The 22109-nt window shown below is 45.4% G+C and overlaps 1 protein-coding gene across 15 annotated transcripts in view; it reads right to left on the minus strand.

Moving 5' to 3' along the window:
• FAM193B (family with sequence similarity 193 member B) overlaps positions 1–13205 on the minus strand; it is a 30870-nt gene extending 17665 nt beyond the window's left edge. For 4 of the 15 annotated variants that reach the window (XM_070465165.1, XM_070465162.1, XM_070465164.1 and 1 more), the window contains exon 1: positions 12915–13205. In XM_070465165.1, the coding sequence (XP_070321266.1) occupies positions 12915–13124 (210 nt within the window). In that variant the 5' untranslated portion in view covers positions 13125–13205. The other 11 variants (XM_070465171.1, XM_070465172.1, XM_070465166.1 and 8 more) reach the window with 8 other exon arrangements.
• Positions 13206–22109: the final 8904 nt, after the last annotated feature.

Consider the following 22109-nt stretch of genomic DNA (forward strand, 5'->3'; position numbering starts at 1 on the left):
CAATGGCTTTCCTATATCCTGCAACTTTGCACTGCAGTCCGTTCTCACTCTGACAGTCAGGTCACTTTCTTTGGCCAACGGAATGTCAGCAAACATGCTGCCAGCATAAGCTTGAAAAGTGTGTATGCATTTCTACTTGCTCCCTTGCATGGCTGGACTTGCTCGCTCCTGCACCTCTGCCATGCCACATAAGCATGACCAGGCTAGCTGCTGGAGGGATATGAGAGACCTGTGGGGAAAACTGAGTCTTCCCAGCTGACTGGCCAGTAGATCAGATACGTGAGGATTCCTGAGATCAGCCAAGTAGGCCCCAATCAGCAGAAACACCCAGTCAACCGAGAGACTCATGACAAATAATAAATGGTATTGTTTTAAGCCACTAAGTTTTGGGGTGGTTTCTAGCACATAATAGTTAACTGATATATCTTCCAAACTTACCCACCACTAGGCAAGACATATTTGCAGAGACCTAAGCAAAGGAATAATACAAGTATCACTTTCATCCTACCAATAAAATAAATGGGTCATCTTTTTCAAATAATATCACCTTCTCACAATAAGTTGGCATCAGGGTATCCTTAAATTTGTAATGTTACAATTACACTGACCTGGGTCCCCGGTTTCCAGAAAAAGAAAGAAAACACAGCACCAGAAGCATGCGTGTTTGAGCCTGTGCATGTGTGCTCAGCCGCTCAGTTGTGTCTGACTCTGTGCGACCCCATGGACTGCAGCCCACCAGGCTCCTCTGTCCATGGAATTTTCCAGGCAAGAATACTGGAGTGGGTTGCCATTTCCTCCTCTAGATCTTCCTGACTCAGGGATTGAACCACGTCTCTTGGGTCTCCTGCATCTCCTGCACTGGCAGGGAGATTCGTTACCACTAGTACCGCCAGTAGCATACTGAGACATGTGGGGAATTACAAGGACCTTGGGAAAGAATATCAGAGAGAAAGAGAGAAATCTTACATATGGAACTCATGTGAGATGCTGCCTAAAGTCTGTGCCAAGAGGACAGTTCAGTGAGCAGGTCAGCTGCTTAGTGGCAGCTACAAAAGAAAATTACATTCTAGAACCCATTTGTGGTGAATATCTCATGGTAAGGGTGAAAGGCTGATAGAGAAGTTGAGGTAAAGGAGACATGCACCCAGGAAACTTTTCATAGCTACAAGATGCCATAGTATTAATAACTCCAGGAGGAGGAGGTGAGACCAATGCCCAAGTCCTTTTCCTTGTGAGAAAGAGTAAAGCGACTGTATTTTTTAGGCAAACACCAGGATGTGCAATTTTACTACAAGGGAGCTTCATTTTCCAGTGTTAGGTTCCAGAGTTATTACAGAAGACAAAAATCTTGGGTGAGTAAAATAATTCTTGAAATTTTTAATGTGGCCTGTAAAGTACAGTATATATGGTTTCATAGGAACAACCAAGAACGCAAATGTACAATGTAAATGACAATGTGTGGTGTTATTTGCTGTTTTCTTTTAAAAGTGAAACAATTCTTATAAAGTAAATATATGACCTGTGAGACTGTACTTGATGCTAAAGTACTTGTGGGAGGTGCTGGGGTGTAGAAGAAACAATCCTGGCTTTGGCGTTAATCCTGGGCCTCCATCACTTACCAACTGTATAATGTTGGGCAAGTTCTACTTATTCTGTGCCTCCCCATCTATAAAATGGGATTAAGTTCTGACTTGTAGAGTTGGCTGTGAGCATTGTGATAAAGCACCTAGTCCAGTGCCAGGCATATATGCTACTAAACATATGGCACTAATTATGAACATGATGGGAGCAATAGGAAAAAATATTTAAAATCAGGACTAGGGTTGAAAACATAGAATATACAGTCACTGTGTTTTATGAGAATGCGAGTCTCTCATATGTAATGAAGTGAAGGTGACATTCAGGCGTCTGAATCCCTGTCTTCACTCCACTAAGGAACTCTTTAAGTTCCCCAAATACTCCTTGTGCTCTCCTAAGTCACACCTGTGCTAAAGGGGATCCTCTGCCTAAACCCCTCTTCCTCCCCACCTTTACCAATAGGTAGATGAGCAGGGCTTAAATAAAGCCCAGCCTAGATCCAATCTCACCGAAGCTTTTCTAGAGATTCCCTCTTACAATTCACCTCTCTTTCCCATTTCCATACCCCCACAGCACATTGGGCTTTGGTGACAAGACTTGTGCCTTCTACTTAACTTATTTACCTGTATCTTCTGTCCCTTCTACTAGGTTGTGCTCCTAGAGGGCAAGTACCAGGTCTGATTCTTGTCTGGATCCCTCACAGTACAGCACAGGGCATGGGCTCAGCTGGGCACATGGTGGCTAAGTCAGATTTGTTAAGTATCCCCATGGCAATACAGCTGGCAGGCAGTTTGGTGAGACATTGCTTGAAACTGTTGTTTCCCATAGAAAGAGGCCGTCTTCCCACCCTGGACCTCCAACCAAATGGTTCCAATAGCAAGTGTGGAACAGTGGAAGATTGTTGGAAGACTGTATTCCTCAGGGATTATGAGACTGCTTATTAATGGAAATAATGTGGCTTTCCCTAGAGCTGAAATGGTACACATGATAAATAAGATTAGCCATCAAAGGAAGTGAATTTACAGGGCAGGCTGTCTTTCTAGTTAAAGGAAGAAACACAAGGCCTGGGAAGCTAATTAAGTACAAACTGAAGCAGGGATGATACCACCTATATTGCATAAGGTTGCCCAGAGGATTAAGTGACATTAGAGATGCAAAGCACTTAGCTCAAAGGATCCATACAGGAGGTGCTCAATCTATTATCTAGGCTCCTGGGCTGGTCTTTATTTTTTTGGTCTGTTCTTAGTAAATCTACACTGGAAACTAGCTGTCTTGAGTTTGGTATATTAGATTCTTTATTTCTAGGCCCAGGAAGTTTTAGGGGGCCATCCTCAAAGTTGTCTTAACTCTAAGTCTTGGTGCCTACCTCTGGGTAAAATTCCCAGTGGAGCCTGTGGACTGTTCTCTCTGACATTTTCATCTCTACTTTAATTGCCAGAGGGAGTTGAGAATCCCAAGCCCTGGAGATATTATATACAGTTAATACTATCAAATTTTTGCTTTGGCAGAAAAGCTCCTGGTTTATAGTTCCCTTTAACTGTAATCTTCTGCCACTTTCCAAATTACTGGAAATCGTGACCTTGTATGCCCTGTAGTCAATTCAGGCTTTCAACTAGCTGCTCTCAAGCTGTACTTTTTAGCAGCTAGCACAATTTTACAGTAATCTCACATGAAGAACATGATCAGTAAAATTCCAACCATATTTCTTCATCAGAAAGGCTGTTGGAACTGATACTTCAACCCAGCGACCCTGGGCAGCAGCTAATTATTCCTTCTTACCTCAGGTTAAATTCAGAGCCTCTCCAGATTCCAGTTTAGCCTTAGGTAAAAGATGGAGGAATGAATGGAAAGGTTCTAGCAGTTCTCTAGATTTGGGATCTGCTAAAAAAGCTCCAAGATAGTTCTGCTTCATTCTCTGGGCAAACCCCAAATCTCTGGACGTGTGGAGTTACTCACACAGGGTATTTGTACTACAGGCACATCCCCAGAGCTCTCAAGGAGCCAAGACCCTAGACTGCGGCCACTCCCAGCCCAGGGGGCTGGCATGCACACCCATTAAAACTAGTACCTGCGCTCTCATCTGACCAGGCCCAAGACTTTTCTGTTTTTGTCTGAGAGCATTATGCTAGGACTTTCTAGTTTTTCCTGGGAAAAAAAGAGATAAAGTCAAAGAAGGGGAAAGTCAATTTTTCACGGAGCATTTTTACTTCAAAGAATGACTAACTGACAAACTATGGTTATTCAAACTTGGGTATTGGCAGACATTTTCTCAGAAAATGAACAAAACAAGCCTATCACCCCCAAGGAAAACTATTCTGTATTTGTGGTCAATGATAAAAATTCAAGTTTTAGGCGAAAATTAGAATTTTGAAAAAGCTGCATCCACAACCATGAGCTTGACAGCTTCCCAATACTTAAAAGACTATAAGATGAAATTGATGGTGATATTAACAAATGTTATTTTTTGATATTATAAAATGAAACAGGAAAACATCTGGAAGATCTATATAACTCTGTGAACCTATTTTCCCAAATGATCAAAGCATGATGCCACAGAGTCATGCACTGGTATAAAGTCCACCCGAAGTGTTAGATGAACCAACAGATTTTAACGTAAATGAGTATAAAGACTTTATTGGTATGTTCTCAGATTCCATATTGCAAAGAATAATACCAACAAATCATCTGAAAAGGCTATCAAAATACCTTTCTCTTTTCCAACTATGTATCTGTGTGAAGTTGATTTTTTTTTAAAAACATAATTCCATCAAAATAATGTACTGCCAACAGACTGAATACAGAAGCACATGTATGTGTACATACTCAGCTGTGTCCGACTCTTTGCGATCCCATGGACTGTAGCCCACCAGGCTTTTCTAGCCATGGAATTTTCCAGGCAAGAAATACTGGAGTGGGTTGCTGTTTCCTTCTCCAGGGGATCTTCCTCATCCAGGGATTGAACCCACGTCCCTTGTGTCTTCTGCATTAGCAAGTGGATTCTTTACCACGGGCACTACCTGGGAAGCCCCAGGAGCATATAAGAGAATCTAAACTTTTTCCATTAAGATAGACATAAATTTGCAAAAGTGAAAACAAGACCATTTTTCTCACTTTTTGGGAAAATTGTTATCTCTAATTTAAAAATTGTTATTTATGTTAATATGATAGATAAATCTAATACTGTTATTCTGAAATGAGTGACCAAATATTTTTAAACTTTCTCAAATTTAATACTTAATTTGGTAAATTTCAATAGTTTAATCAACAAAGCCCTTCTGGGCCCTCAAAAATTTTTAGAAATGTAAAAGGGTCCCAAGACCAAACCCTTTGAGAACAGCTGATGTAAAGTATCTAACAGTGCCTGTCAGCCAGTGGGTGTGCTATAAGCAATACTGATCATTAACAATCATATAGCAGTTCATGGTATATCTGAAGAGCTGTTTGGGGTCATGAGAAAAAGTTGCACCACAGCCTTTCTGGCCACAGTTTGGGAATTACGTGTCACTAGGCCAGATGGCTATCAAGGACTGCTCTTGAAGCTGGATCTAATTTCCAAAACCAAACCTGCTCTCATTTCTTTCATGGGTTCCTTTTATTCCCAAGAGTTAGTGTATGTTTATAGAGGATTCCCCCAAGACACAGTGCTGTATCTACCCAGGAGCCCTGTGACAGTTTCTAAATTCTATTCAGAAATGGCCCAACTCCAAAAGCCTCCTTGTCACTGAGGCAGGCAGAGGGCAACAGTTAAAATTCCCTTCCAAAAGCAGAGAAAGTGATTAGTTCCCCAGCCTAGAAAAACTTAGTCAGCCCAGTCATGACCACTCAGTATTCCGTTCACCCATTCATTCCCTCATTCAACAAACATTTTCAGAGCCTCCACCTGGTGCCAACCATTGTGCGAGGTGCTGGGAAACAAGAGTTCCTGCCTTAACACATGCGTAAAAGCAGGCAGGTTCATGCTCGGGGCTGTCAATACTCCCAAACTCCCAGAATGCCTCATATTCATTTTGGAGAATCAGGCAGGAACACATATTAAAATAATATACAATTATAATTCATAAACAAAATAATAAATATAAATTTAAAACAACCAATTAGGACAGTGGGATTCTCTCCTTAAGGTTAAGCTGATAATGTGCCTTCTCACTGATCTATCCAGTCTGAGGATTTCTTTTGTTCACCTCCTCTTTCCTACCTTGGTCTCTTTTCATCGCTAGGCTCCTTCTGGGTGGAGCTCAGCACTCTCACTATGACACCCTTTGGCCTGTGGCATTCGTAACATGGCCCCAGCTGATCTCTCCATATTCCATTTCCACACTTAACACCCTGAGCCACAGGTTCTATTTGTACTATCCCTCACATACACCATGCCCCATCAAACCTCAGCTTTGCTCCTCAGGAAATTCCTACTCATCCCCTAAGATCTTGGTCAAAGGTTGATGAAGCTTTTGCTGGACCAGGCTAAGCAGAACTCCTTTAGTATAGCATCTATCGCATTGTGCCATAGACACATATCCTCTGCCCACTCCCAAACCCCTGTAGAATGGGAGCTCTTTGGGGGCAGGGAGTGGACCCTGGCCATTTAAATGAGTCCAGGAACTAGGATTGGCTTGGGCCTGGCACATAGCAGGCATTCACTGAATAAATGAATGAATGTTTAAGCCATCTGGCTTATGTCTCAGATGCTCTACACAAAGGATAGGAACTAAAACACAGCCCAACTAGCCCAACATACTATGCTGAAAAGGCATGGCTGCGTCACTCCAGGTCACTAATGGAAAGGCATCAGTGCTAAGAATCTCAGACCATTCTAATTCTGGCCATCAGAGGTGTAGTTAATTCTTAGGGAGCCAATACAACCACACCTCTGCGCCCTGAGCTTTCATCCAAACTCCCACTCAGGCTGTTGGCTCAGGTCCCTCCAGGAGATAGGACGGTAGTTTCACAACATAACGTCAGTCTGTGGAGAATTCTCTCTGGCTGTACAGGCTGAGTCAGGGATAGAGCAGTGAGTCTCTCTGACCCCAATGGCCCTCTACCTGCGAAAGCTAGTTCACCTGTTGAACCTGTTTCCTGGGTGCAGTCAGTCATGGGAAGGCCTGAGCTCCTGCTTATTCATCTGGAACCCCAGGCAAACCTTAGGACTCTGTAATGGCAACAGAGTTCTCACGGGTGGGAGAGAATGACCTTTGAAGACAGACTGTTGAGTTCAAATCCAAGTTTTGCCATTTTCAGTATGACCTTGGATGATTACTGAATTTCTTTGAGCCTCAATTTCCTCATTTATGAAATGAGAATAAAACCATACTTCACAGAGTTGTGAGGACAGAAGGAAATAAATTATGTAAAGTACCTGGCCTGGGCCTGGCACACAGTAGGTGCTCAATACCCGTTAGTTTCTTTCCTCTTCTGTCCTGGAAGAAATGACAGGGAAACTTACTAAGTGAGACTTGCCCAATCCAAAGTTATGACTTGAAGCACCGGACAGAAGACTAGACAGATGACCTTCAAGGCCTCTAACCCCCCAGCCCATGTTCTCTGGCTGCAACTTCACAATAAGAACCTTCAACATTTCCAGGCCCTTCTTTCTGCCTTAATTACTCTATATCTACTCACTTCAGAATGGCGGGAGAAACCACGAAGGGAGCTGGATAGCTAAGAGTCTTGGGGAGGGAATAACGGAGAGGTGGCCCATAGGACAGCACCATGTTCATCCATCTTGCACTTGGAAGGATGAGGGTGGGAACATGGGCACAGAACTGAAAGGTGCAAACACAGGGTCCTCCCGAGGACACAAGCATTCTCCTCAGTTCTTTTCTGCTCTGCATATTCTGCCACGAAGAACCATGAACCACTCCTTTCCACAATATTCATTCCCTTTCCCCAATTCATAAAGCGTATCTCCACTCACACTGTCCTCTTTGCCTCTTCCTACTGAGGCTCAGTTTGGGTATTACATTCTCCTAAGTCTACAGGCTAAATAAACTGTGCTTTGCTCTGTGTTAGGGGATGCCCTAACACTTTTTTTACATGTCTCCTGAACAGAGGTTATCACGTGTACCCCGATTGTCAAAATCTGTCTTCTCCATAGCACTGTGAGCTTTTCAAGGGCAGGGCCTGTCTCCCATGAGTCACTGCATCCCAATTGTTCAGCAGAGATGGCAGCACATGTTTTGATACACAAAGAAAGATTAGCAGTTGGAGAATATGGACAAATGGCGAACCTGAAAAAGTTTGCTTTTTTTTTTTTCCTTTAAAAACTAAGGCTGCTGCTTCTTCTGCTTAGGGAAAAGCTCTCTCCTTCCCCAGGAAGCTCCATTCTTTAAAGAATACTCTAGGCCTCTACAGAGATCCCTATGGCACCCTCAGTTAAACAGTTCCCAGACCCAGCCACACATCAGAAATCATCTAGGGCAATTTAAGAACAGGTTCCTGGGCTCCAGATCTAGAGACTCTAGGTGTGGGATAGGGTCTAGCAAGGCACAAGGGATCTGATCATTAGTTAGGTTGGGGTGAGAGGGAGGTAGAATCAAGCAATCACAGTTGCTTCTTCTACTGAAAATTACTTCCTCCCACACTCTCATTCACTTTTCCACATCTTTTGTTGACACCTCATAGCCTATAGGATAAAGCCCAAACCTACTAAACTCTCCAATCAGACTTCTCGCCACTCTCCATGAGTTGGGCAGTTCTGGACTCTGGATCTTTGTTTACGCTGCTTACTTTGCCCAGACGTTTTGCCTCACCTTCTCTGGAGGACCTTCTACTTGACCTTGAAGCCTCAGCTCCAAGAAGCCTTTTCTAGGCTATTAAATCTGTGCATCCTCAAAACAAAGCATCTATACTAATCAAAGCTACTACATGTGTTCAGTGCTTGACATGCAGTGCCTGTTGATCCCTAGTTTGAGTCCAGTATCACTGTCATTTTACACACAGAAAGCCAAACAAAAGGCTGAAACACTTCTCAAGGTGTGTACCAGGAACTAGAATTTGACTCAGCTTAGAGGAAGTGATGCTCCTCTAACTTAACTGTAATTATTTCATGTATGTTCTTTAGACCATGAGCCCCTGCGGGCAGAGACCATGTCTGATTCACTTCTATATTACCAGCTAGCCCAGGACCCAGCATAGACCAGGACTCTATTAGTGTTGGTAGAATAAGGGAACACCAGGTTAGGTGAGATGAAGGCTGGGCATAGTGCATGTGTAATGGGCCTGAATGAATGAGTGACTGCCAGCCTGGCCTAGCAGTGCAGGCAGTAAGAATAAGGTGCCAGAAACCTAATGTTTCTTTTATTATAGTTTAAGAGCCACTCATTGAGCACATAAGGACAATGTGCAATAAATACTCCAGAAATGAATTAAAAACATAGCCCAAGCTCACAAAATTCTAGGCTTAGTAAGTGAAGGGTTTAGGATATTAATAGTACATCTAATATTAAACTTAATAGTTCTGGGAAATTTTAAGGAAATTTAAAATTTTAGGAAGTAAGTTTTAATCTTCAAAGGTCTTTTGGCATTTCTACATGGTGAAGCCCTACTGGTTTACAAAGGACCAGAGGTGACAGGGATCTCTACTCAGCATTATCTCCTCCTACCTGCATTTAAAATGGCTAGGTGGGCAGTGATTTTATGGGGGAAGTGTCAGGGTACAGGGATTATCTCATTCATCTGTGTGCTCTGAATAAAGGCCTTGGCACAGAGGTTATTAATACTTGCTGAGTGGATTAAATATAATGAGATGATTTTAATAAAGATACTGACTGTCATCTGCTCCTGTCCCATGAGGGAGTAGGTTTAACTCTGAGCAGTGGTAGAGCCAGGTCTCTGGAGATCCTTTAAACTAGGCTGGGCACAGTCCCATGGGAAGCTGCAGAGGAGAGACGGGAAGGACAGGATGCGCTCAACCCCTACCAATGCCAGTTTACAGTCTAGCGAGTCTCCTCGGGGTTTACTGAGTGAGTGTGCACCTGGACTACCAGCTGAGCGGTCCAAGAGAACTAGAAATAGTCAGTGGAGCAGGCAGGTGAGAACACTCAGGCTGCGGATGGCCAAATGGCTCCTGCCACATGCCACATCCAATTCTAGCTCTGGCATGAGGAGCACTAGATGCTTTGTGGGTTGCTCCACATTCTCTTGTGAAGCTGCACAGTCTTAAAGACGGGAAGAGACATGCCTAGAGTAACAAAGCTAGGAGACTGAGCAGGAAGTTCACCCCAAGTCTGTAAGATTAAATACTATGTCTCTCTGCCTCCTTCAACTGCTTTGTAATTGCCCCCCCCCCCCCCCCCGCCCGCCCCCCCATCCTTCACTAAGGCAGCTACAACTGTTTTAGTCTTCTCCTGGGGGGAAAACCGAAACAAACAAGGATTTGGGTTTTTAGTGAATGTATCAATGTTGTTTAGGGGCCTAAACAATTAGAAGAAAGGGCTTTTGGGATTCCAATTAAGTTCAAGGTCGAGCAAAGGAGATTGGATGGAACCAGAGAGGCCTATGAGCCTTAACTCAGAGAAAGCAATGCTCTTCTAGCCTTACCATGACTACTATGTACATGTTCTCTAGATCAAATGAGCCCCTTGTGAAGAGGGTCCACAGGTGATTCACTTCTGTATTCCAGCTAGCCCAGGGACTGGCACAGATCAGGTGTCCTTCATATGATGAAGAGGGCAGACACTTCCCAGAGACTGCAGATGACTACCTTCTGGAAATGTGGGCCTAGCAGCACCAGATTTTTAGCAGCAGATGGCATAAATCCAGTTTTGTGGGAAATTGATTTTTAAAAATACTGGCTCAAATGAAAACACAAAAAAGAAACAAAACATGTGACTTGGGGCATTAAACCCTGTGTATGGACTGAAAGTGATCCCATTCTCCAGCTTTGGCTTCAGTGTGGCATTCGACATTGACTTTCACCCTACTTACCCACTCTAAGTACTTAAGACAGGGGATTAAGTGGTGGTGGGAGCCAGAGGTCCTCGCCAAAGGTATGCCTGCGGGCAGAGCAAGGACTGATCCCAAGTCTTTCAGCAGGTGCTTTTCATCAAGGCACAAAGGCCTGCTTCTGGCACCCAGAATCCCCTTACCCAGCAAAAATGGGGCTCAATCAGAAGTTTGTCCATTTGTTTCACCTATTACAGCTAGAGTTTTAAAAAAAAGTCTGGCTAAATACCCCACAGTACACAAGAAAGTACTTTATGGGGTGGTGGTAGGTGTACCTATAGTAGGAGTTATTTGGGCAAATGTTTAGTTTTTTGAGTTTCCGTTTCTTCATCTGAAAAATGGGATTAATAGTATTTATATCTTCATTCATTAGAATTTATCAATCACCAAGCTTAGTGGTACAACAGTGACTGACTTGGTTCCTACACTCTCAAGAGTTTACAAAGCAAAAGCAGACTAATAATTATATCAATGGTTAACTCATCACATTCACACTAAATGCTGAGGAGAACATGGGGTGGTGGGAAGGTATGTAAAATGCCTAGCATGAATAAATGAATGAACTGAAAGGTCAAGCAGTGGAGTAGGTAGGAATCTATCATGTTAAAACTGCGACCTAAATAAAAACTGAATGGTTATGCCATCAACCAAACTTTCTCGCCATGAATACTACAGGCTGGTTAAGTGGCAGGGGAACCCGAATGGTAAATAAGAGAAGACAACAGCTCCCTGACCCTCCCTTCCCCTACCTTCCTCTTCTGGAAAATAGCACTCCCAGGGGTCCAGAGGAGGCTAGAGGGGGAAACAGCTTCAGGGTGGGAAGTTAGACTAGGTAAGGGTGGGGTCCAACTTGTGTTCTCAACTTGAGGAGTCCTTTGGAAACAGTCTCAGCCCAGTGTAGGGGATAGGGATGAAGGGGGTGCTTCTCACACTAAGTGGTGACATCTTCATTAATTAAATATCTTACTATGATCTAAGACACAAAGGAGACAGTATAAAAACTGGGTTACAGTAATTTCGGGTTCTCAAAGGATTCATTCTCTCTCATTCACCTAATTATTCCTACTCTGTGTCAGCAAGGCCCAGGGCTAGGCGTGGAGGGCTGGGGCCAGACGGCATGATTTGTGGCCCTGCGGAGTTCACAGTTCAGTGGGGGGAACAGACACATCAACAGACTATGTCATTGTAGAACGGGGAGTGCTACCAGAGGAGGGCATGGGGGCTGTGGGACAGAGGGGGCACCTCACACAGCTGGGGAGGTCAGGAAAGGCTTTCTGGGAATGGTACCCCAAACAGCATCCCCACTCACATGCACAATTCCAGAGATTCTACTAGAAGGCTGTCAAGAGCCATGCCTTCTGGCTGCACCAGCCTCCCAGAGTCCCCTGCTGCCCGATGCAGTGTCTGCAGAGCCAAACGCATCTTCCGCCACGCCTCATCCTCATCCGGCGCTGCATCCGACCCTCCAAGACTCCTGCAGGAGCCTGCCTTCCTCGGCAGACTCATCCAAAAAACCAACTCAAAACTCTTTTGTCAGAGCAAGCTTAGGGCGAGCCACCCAGCCCCAGGTGCCACAACCCTCCCAGAGGAGCTGTGGCTCATGCCACCCCAGCGTCGCAGTGAACACTGGCAGGGTACCTCCTATTATCTCCTTTGCTCAAAAGAAAGTGACCTTCTTCCAGGTGGCAAGCTGGAAGCCTTGGAGAGTCCTCCTACTGCTCACTTTCAGCAGGATTTGCCAAACCCAGGGATCTGAGGATCTGGGTGGGCTGCCCCGTAGGTCGGGGGTGTAGCGGGGAGAAAGGGCAGGCTTTGCTGGGTTTCCAACTCAGTCAGAAGCCCCACCAAATAAGTCTTCTAGGCAGCCTGGCTGTCTGCTTCCACTGCTCGGCTGGGCAAGGCGGGGGGTGAGGGGGAGGGCGCCCTGGAGACAGATGCTGGGGGCACAGCTGCTGAGGGAGCAGCGAAGGGAAGGGGTGGAGCTGCTCCCGAGGGGGTGGAGAGGGAACAGGCTGCAGCTTTCCAGGCCCCAGAGCCCCGACGTGGCCTGTGGGTGGGTGGGGAGCAGGTGGGCCCAGGGAAGGTGAAGGGCACAGAGCTAAGCTGTGGCCTTAAGACTGGAGAGCGGTCCTAGTGGGTGTGCGACCAGAATGTATCCCGGAGCCGGAGGGAGAGGGCAGGGAGGCTGGTCTCACTCAGAACCGGACGGGCCGTGCCTCGGCTTTGGACCAAAGGGTCCAGGCTCACTCCCGCCTTGGGGGAGAAAGCCTCAGCCCTGGCCCTGAGGGTTAAGGTTCTGGTCCCAGCCAGGGATGGTCCATCCCCAAGCCCGCCCCAGCGCCATTCCGGGGAGATGAAAGCACCCGAGCAGCCAGACTCGCCTCGCTCGCTCCTACCTGGGGGCCGGGCGCCAGCTCGGGCTCGTCCTCCTCCCTGGGGCCGTCGCGGTAGGGCTCCGCCGGCGCCTCCGGGGGCCCTTCACCCGCTCCCGCTTCCAGGCTCGGCGGCGGTGGGGGCTCCGGCGCCTGGGGCTTCTGCGGCCCCGTGGCCCGCGCCCGCTCGCGCCGGCCCGCGCCGCCGCTCGGCCTGCTCCGCCTCCGAGTCATGCTGCTTCTCGCGCCGCTCCCTTGCTCCACTCGCACCGCCGCCGCCGCTCCCCACACAGGACAACAGCCAATATGGCGGCGCCCGGCTCCCCCTCCGCCGCTGCCAGCAGGTCAGAGGGCACGCGGAGTCCGCGCCGCCGCACTAGCCCCCGAGGCCGCCTGCGCCATTTTGCATAAGGTCACTACCCGGAGTTCCGCCGGAGAGTAAACCTGGTGAGGAAACGCCCTCTTCATTTCGGGATTCCGGGGATGAGACGTGCGCCAGGAGTGGGTGTGCGCTGTAGTAACCGTGCTGCACGGCCCTGGGCGCTTCAAAATTGGCTGTTAAATGGATGAGTGAATGTTAGTAATATTAATAATTTCTGTAGTGCTCCACTACTTTCACAGCCGTGACTTGACTTCTCGTACCTGCACGACCTGGCAGGTGCGAGAGCTTCTATTTTGCAGCGGAGAAAACGGGGGCTACAAAAGATGAAACGGTTGCTCAGCATCAGCCAGCCAGAACTCATGGGCTTGTGGACAGCCTGTGCTGAATGGGACGAAGGGATTGTCTAGATCCTTATTTTCAGTGTATGGTCCACGGGGAGTCCAGCGTTTGGTGCTTGGGGCAGGGAGACTCAGCTCCTCAGTCTGGTGGGAAGAGTGGACACTGAAATACACAATTACAAGTGTGATAAAGATGAGATGACTGGGGCACATACTAGGTCAGTGTTTTCAAAAAAGTATTTGTGTATGTGAGAGGATTCTGAGTGATACACAAAAGAACATTTAAAAAGTGTAATGATTATGTATTTGTTAAAATGGAATATTTACTTTTTTGAATATGTGACATGCACGTAGAACAAATTTTTTAAAAATAGCTTTGAGTGCAGCTTGTCTCATGCGAGAGTCAGTGGTATCCTGAAACCTTATGGTGGTTATATGTAGAGTTGTTGTTGTTCCATCAAGGGCACAATTTTGACATTGGCCTGACTCGGGGAGTAAGGGCTATTTTGAGAAGGGCTAAATGGAAGGCCCTGGAGCTCTCCCTAACTACATAATGAAAACATAATACTTTATCTCCGTTATAGGGATTAGCACCACCGTCAAAGATTTGAAAGATTCAGGGTGATTCCCACTATATCAACATTAACTCTTCAGTTTGGCCAGAACAGAAGATAGATGGCATTTTTTCTCCATTTATTTTCATTGTGGTAAAATATGTGTAACATAAAACTTACTGTGTTAACCATTTTTAAGTGTACAGTTCATTTGTATTAAATACACTCAAATTATTGTGCAGCCATCACCACCCTCCATCACCAAAACTCTTTTCTTGCTAAACTGAAACTCTGTACTCATTAAATAAGGTCCCATTCTCCTATCCTTACAGCCCTTGGCAACCAGCATTCTGCTTTAAAAAAACACAAAAAACCTTCCCCTTTTCCCTACACTGCTGCATCTGGTAATCATTGTTCTACTCTCTTTTTAATGAGTTTAGCTTTTTAAAAAAATATTTATTTATTTATTTGGCTGTGCTGGGTCTTTGCTGCTGTGTGAGCGTCTCATTGCAGTGGCTTCTCTTGTTCCAAAGCAGCGGCTCTCCAGCGTGCAGGCTTCAGTAGTTGCAGCTCCTGGACTCTAGAGCACAGGCTCAAGGGTTGTAGCACAAGGGCTTAGTTGCTCCGAGGCATGTGCGGTCTTCGAAGACCAGGGATTTAACCCCTGACTCCTGCATTAGCAGGCAGATTCTTTACCACTGAGCCACCGGGGAAGCCCTATGAGTTTAGCTTTTTTTAAAAAAAGTATTCCACATGTAAGTGAGATCATGCAGTTTGTCTTTTTGTGACTGGCTTGTTTCATTTAAAATGCCTTTCAAGTTTCATACATGTGCAAATGGCAGAATTCTCTTCTTTTTTTAAGGCCAAATATTCTTTTATATTTATTATATATACTTTTTGTATATTCCTTATATATATACTCATATATATATATAGCATATACTTATATATTTCTTTATATATATACAGATATCTGTCTGTCTGTATCACATTTTCTTTATCCATTCATACTTCAGATAAAATGATCGATGGAAAAGGAAATGGCAACCCACTCCAGTATTCTTGCCTGGAAAAGTCCATGGACAGAGGAGCCTGGCGGGCTGCAGTCCATGGGGTTACATGACTGAGCATTTGTGCACGAGGGTGGAGGGAGGTGGGTTGGTAGCGATAAAGTGGTAGGACTTTAAAAAAAAAAAAAAGAAAAAAATGATTGAGCATTATGATAAACTCATTCTGGTAGGGAACCCGACTGAGGGACTTTTTCAGAGTAGTCATTCTTGGAGCAAACCAGCACAGTTTTTGGCCCACAATGATAGGTCAGGTCAATGCTTTTTATTCCATACCAAAGCTCGGGAATAGTTTGTATTCTTCTATCAGGGGCAGCATGATGGGCTGATGTCTATGGGGTCGCACAGAGTCGGATACTACTGAAGTGACTTAGCAGCAGCAGGGGCAGCAGCAGGGGCAGCAGTAGACCTTTACTGTCTCGCTTCAGGGGTGTGTCACTGTCTGGATATACTCAGTTTACAGGAATTTTTGACCAGATCACCATTCCAGGGGATATCAGGCTAATGTACTGCGATACTGATGACAGTATCCAGATGGAGCTTGAGAACAGGAAGTGGCGGATACCCTAGATGATTTGGTAAGCACACAAATGTGTGCTGGAGGGCAGAGAACAAATCCCATAAGTACATAGGGGTCTGTCTACTCAGTGAACTATCTAGGGTTCTGGGGTGTATTGTAATATTCTGCACCAAATAAAGGACAAGTCGCTGAACACCACACTCCTGACCACTAAGAAAGAGGTATACTACTTTGTGGACTTCTTTAGCTTTAGACTTCAGTATAAAATATACCAAATTTAGGTATATTATTTTTACCTATTACTGGATCACTTGAAAACTATCAACTTTAAGGGGGGGCCATACAAGGAGAGATGGTTTTCTTACTGGATCAGGCTGTAGAGGAGATGGTTCTGCCTTTGGCCTTTTATGTTTGGGCATTGGATTTTGGAGCAAAGTTATGACCTCCTGTAACAGTTATTTTCCTTTTGAGAAACATCTTCTGCCTTGCTCCAGGAGTCTGTAGACATTGGATGCCTGATCATGGCACAGCAGGTGACCACATGACCTGAGCTACTGTGGTATCTGATCTACCTAGATATAGAACTAGGGATGACCAGGCCTCACTCCTTCATGAAGAGGACATGACATACATGGCTGGGATCCCGCAGCCTTTAAAGGCATAAGTAGGTTGCCTGAGCAAGTTGTTTCCTCTTCTGCAGCTGATGTTCTGCTCCAAGAGAGTTGTTTGTGATGGGCTGATTAAGGAAGAAAAACCTGAAGCCTTGTTTATAAATGGCTTTGTACATTATTTTGGCTCCTTCTGAAAGTGGATTGCTAGGGTCTTCTAGTCTTCCTCCGAGAAGGCCTAAGGGACCTAGAAAAGGGAAGTGTGCTCAGAGGCCCCAAAGTGAAGATGCACTGATTCCTGGCCATTGTTTAATGGTATGGTCTGTTGGTCAGGGACTTGAAAGGAACCAGACTAAAGGCTTAGTGATGAGAAGTTTTGAGGAAGATAAATGTGGATAAACTGCCCAGAATGGCTTCAGAGCCTAGGGTTATTTGTATGCCAGATGAATAGTCACCAAAGGGTCTTACTACAGAAGAACTTCTTAGCAGGTTGGTGGGCAGTTTGGCTCTTTCCCTAGCCATATCAGGACTGCCTCAATAGGTTTATGAGCAAACTGGCCGAGTATTATGAAATGCTCCCTCCCTCAGCTGACCTTCTCTCAGTGCTGAGCCCAATTTGCAAGCCTTGGGGAACCAGCCTGAGGCCCCAGGCAGAACCTTACTTAGAGGGAACCAGCTTGCCATCTCCTGGCAGGGAGCTCACATTAGACTCTGTATTAGTGAGTGTTGGCTAACTGCTGTAACAACCGACTCCAACATGTCAGGGGTTTAATACCATAATAACTTAGTTCTTGTTCATGTCACAGTCCAATGCTGGATGAAGGGGACTTTTCTTCAGGCTGTCGTTTGGGGGTCTCCTCTCTCTGTCTTGTGGCTCTGCCCTCATCTAGGTTCTCTCCATTCAATGAGAGGATGGGGAAGAAGGTGGAGCAGCGGTTGCATGGGCTTTTTTATGAGCAGTACCCATTGATGACTATATATCACTTTCACTCAGTCTGTTGGGGAGATTTCAGCCACACGGCTCCACCTAACTGTACTCTTTCCCTCCCACTCCTTCCTCTCCCCAGGCAACCACGATCTGTCTCTAATGCGTGTTTTGCATTTTCTTATAGCATACACTTTGTTTTGTTTGACCTCTTTCCCTCAGCATAATTATTTTGCAGATTATCCATGTTGTAGCATGTATCCATAGCTCATTCCTTCTTAATACTAAGTAGTATTCCCTTGTATAGATGTACCACAGTTTGTTTATTCATTCAACATCGATGAATAGTCATGACAGATCTTTCTCATACATTGAATTAACTTATTATACTGCTCTGAGAACTGAAAGAAAAAATTTTTTCTTCCTTTTTTTTTTTTTTGACTGCCCCATATGGCATATGGGAATCTTCCCCAGCCAGGGATCAAACCTGCATCCTTTGCATTGGGAGCCCAGAGTCTGTAGGGAAACAGCAAATCAGCCAAGATGGTGGTGGTCAGGCTATCTCACCCCACGCCTTCTCGCTCTCGCTGCTGTTTTGTAAATAATGATTATGTAACAGCTGAGATCACTTATAGCACTGCGCATGTGCCTCACAAGATACTCCCTTGGCCACAAGCTACTTTTGTTCTGTAAGCATACATCAATTCCACCTGAAAAAGCCCTTGCAGCTACCTTATGGTTGTGTTATGGTGGTAAGGTCGTGTTATGGTTGTGTCCACTGGGTCAAGCATGAGAATGGAGATTACAGCATGTCTGATGCTGCTACTGCTGCTGTGCCAATCTGGAGAGAATAAACATGTCTGCCGTTCCTATGGCTCCTGAGTTTTCTTCCGGCTTCCCCACTCATGCTTTACTTACCATGGGTTCAACGAACAGTGTACACAGTGAGATACAGCAAGACAATTGGCATAGTCGGCAGGATTGGTGAGACAGAGTCTTAACCACTGGACCACCAGGGAAGTCCCAGGAAGAAAATATTTTTAAAGAAAGTATGCAGGATACTAAAATCACATCTTTTGCAACTGCTTAAAGTTATATATATGTATTCACACACTAACTTAAGAATGTTTGAGAGCTGAGCCAGCTTCTTGGAGGTGTAACCTGCGCAGTCATTCAAGACCACTAATTCAGAAGGGCTCTCTGAGCTTGGCTCAGCAGTCTGCCATCACTTCTTGAAGTGCTTCCTATCCCCCCTCCCCACCCCCAGCCACACTGCACGCATGTGGGATCTCAGTTCTCTGATCAGGGATGGATCCTGGGCTCCCTGCAGTGGAAGCACAGAGTTGTAAGTAACCACTAGACCACCACGGAAGTCCTTTGAAATTCCTAATAATGTTTGAGCAAGGGGCCCACATTCTCATTTTGTTCTAGGTTCTCCAGTTTATGTAGCTAGTCCTGTGTGGAAAGGTGTGTAGTTTTGAAAACTGCTTTTGGGGAGCAGGAAGCAAGCGGGAAGCAAAAGTTTGCAGGCCACTAACCTCAACCATCAAGTCTGTAAGAGCTTGGACTTTCGAAACACAAAATCCAGGATGGTTTATAAGTTCTCCTACTTTCCACTTTCCAATAAGGTAGTACTTTATTCCTACTTCAAGGCAATAGTTACAGAACCAGCTGCTTGAGTGGAGAAGAGGAAAGGGGAAATGATAAGGATGATGCCAACCAGATTACCGTCTCAGCATAGTGTCCCGTCTGCACAGGTGAGGTAGGGCATCATGGGCCTCACACAGGTGTGTGCTTCAGGCAGCCCCAGTGCAGTTCCTGAGCCCCATCCAGTTTGCCACCCTCATTCTAGGGTTGTATTCTGGGAGGAATTTGTCAGATCAGGGTGCCTTCCTCTCCTTGAGTCCTGGAGTTGGGCCTTGCCCACCTAAGGAATTTATGAACCCTTTCCTTTCCTTTCCTTCAATTCTCCTCCCTCTTCACTTGAGAAGTGCCTTTTCACTCTTGGGCAGGAAGGCCTGGGACAAACCCTTCCCACCTCCCCAGAGAGGAAGAGAGGTTTAGAGGAAAGGACATAAGGCTGAGAGGACGAGAGATGGGATCCAGTGGGAAATAATCTCAAATACCAGGGTGAGGACTGGACCTTCTGTGAGGGTAGTGGTGCTTAAGCACAGGAAAAGAATGAAATAGGAAGGTCCAGATGAGATACTCATGGAGGCAGAGCATTTGAGAATTTGCCCTGACCTCTTCCAGGCTCTATGGACTAACTTAAGTGACTATTGTGCAGAAGTCTGAATGGGGCAATTTTCAGATACTTTTTCTAGGAAGTAAATAGTAAATTGCTAGTAAATACATTGCTTTATTAGAGTAACCAGTAATAGCTCCTGATCATTAATTAACTGGGCAAGAGCAGTGGAACCTATGTTATAGGCTGTGAGAGAAGAACATCAAAGCAAGGAAGGAAAACTTCGCAGACAGAATTGAAGACCTGAATTTGCCTGGGGCATTTGAGAGACAGGTATCTCAGAGGGGACAGAGATTTCTTCCCCACCACTGCATCATACATCAGGCTTCCAAGTCTTGTTGATTCTGCCTCCAAAATATTTACTGCAGTAAGGAGGAAACTGTTCATAAATTCATCTGTGCAAGAAATATAATTATGGACTTCCCTGGTAGTCCAGTGGTTAAGAATCCACCTGCCAATTCAGCAAACATGGGTTTGATCTCTGGTCCAGGAACTCTGATCCAACATGCCGTGAGGCAACTGAGACTTTGCTGCCCTAGGGCCCGTGTTGCCTTAGGGCCAGTGCTGGGCAACAAGAGGAGACGCTGCAATGAGAAGTCCACGCGCCACAACAGAGAGTAGCCCCACTCGTGACAACTAGAGGAAGCCTGTACACAGCCAACGAAGACCCAGCATAGCCAAAAAAAAGTGATTAAAGTTTTCTATAACTCAATTTCTGCTTTGAACTCCCATTCTGCTGGGGTGGCAAAACCTAAGCTTGGCTAATTGAGGGTTTTACCCTTTCCCTGGGGTTGTGTTTAAGGTCTTGGAGCCTTATCTAGTACTCAGTTGTGAGTGAGAGAGAGTGTGTGCATGCATGGTTGCGGGTTGAACCTACTTCTCCAGGGCATCCATTCATGCAGGTGCTCATGGTGGTGTCATTGATCCCCTTTGGCTGCTTGTTCTCACTCAAATGTCTGTTAAGGACCTGTCAATTACAAACTGGGGCTTGCCAACAAACTGTGGAAAATTCTTAAAGAGATGGGAATACCAGACCACCTTACCTGCCTCCTGCGAAACCTGTATGCAGGTCCAGAAGCAACAGTTAGAACTGGATATGGAACAACAGACTAGTTTAAAATTGGGAAAGGAGTATGTCAAGGCTGTAATATTGTCATCCTGCTTATTTCACTTATATGCAGAGTCCATCATGTGAAATGCCGGGCTGGATGAAGCACAAGCTGGAATCAAGGTTGCTGGGAGAAATATCAATACCCTCAGATATGCAGATGACACCACCCTTATGGCAGAAAGCGAAGAGGAACTAAAGAGCCTCCTGATGAAAGTGAAAGAGGAGAGTGAAAAAGCTGGCTTAAAACTCAACATTCTAAAAACTAAGATCATGGCGTCTGGTCCCATCACTTCATGGCAAATAAATGTGGAAACAGGGATGGGCTTTATTTTTTGGGGCTCCAAAATCACTGCAGATGGTGACTACAGCCATGAAATTAAAAGAGACTTGCTCCTTGGAAGAAAAGCTATGACAAACCTACACTGCATATTAAAAAGCAGACACATCACTTTCCTGACAAAGGTCCATATAGTCAAAGCTATGATTTTTTCCAGTAGTCATGTACGGACATGAGAGTTGGACCATAAAGAAAGCTGAACACTGAAGAATTGGTACTTCTTAACTATAGTGTTGGAGAAGACTCTTGAGAGTCCCTTGGACTACAAGGAGATCAAACCAGTCAATCCTAAAGGAAATCAACCCTGAATATTCATTGGAAGGACTGATGCTGAGGCCGAAGCTCCAGTACTTTGGCCACCTGATGCAGAGAACTGACTCATTAGAAAAGAACGTAATGCTGGGAAAATCGAAGACAGGAAGAGAAGGGGATGACAGAGAAGGTTGGATAGCATCACCGACTCAATAGACATGAGTTTGAGCAAGCTCTGGGAGATGGTGAAGACTGGGAAGCCTGGCGTGGTGCAGTCCATTGGGTCACAAAGAGTCGGACACTGAGCGACTGAACAACAAGGGCATTTGCCATCTGCCTCTGCAGAGATTGAACCTTGTGCTGCTGCAGTTGTTGACCTTCAGCAACCTCTAAAGGAAATTCAGGGTGGAGAGTGAGGCACTCTGTGCTCCAGGGGAACTGGTGGAACAGGTCTTTGGATAGTTAGGTATTTTCAGGAACGGATTTCTTGATCCCATTCTTTGCATCTCCTCAAAAAGCAGAGGAACCAGAGATCAAATTGCCAATATCTGCTGGATCATAGAAAAAGCAAGAGCATTCCAGAAAAATGTCTACTTTTGTTTTATTGACTACGCCAAAGCCTTTGACTGTGTGGATCACAGTCTCTTTTAGTAATTTACCTGAAAAGGAAGCTCACCTTGCTAAGGAAGCATTAATTTTCTTGCAGTTGACAAAACCGTCTCCTTGAAGGAAAGAGTATTCTTCCTGGAAATGTAATACTGCCCTTTTGGAAGCCATAGCCCTAGACCATCACATAACGGGTGTTTGACATTTCCTGGGCCAAGCTCATCTATAGAACTGGCTTCACCGGGGATATTAGGTTCCCCATGAGGGTTCTTCC

The sequence above is a fragment of the Odocoileus virginianus genome, chromosome 3 (assembly GCF_023699985.2).
Source record: "Odocoileus virginianus isolate 20LAN1187 ecotype Illinois chromosome 3, Ovbor_1.2, whole genome shotgun sequence".
NCBI lineage: Eukaryota > Metazoa > Chordata > Mammalia > Artiodactyla > Cervidae > Odocoileus > Odocoileus virginianus.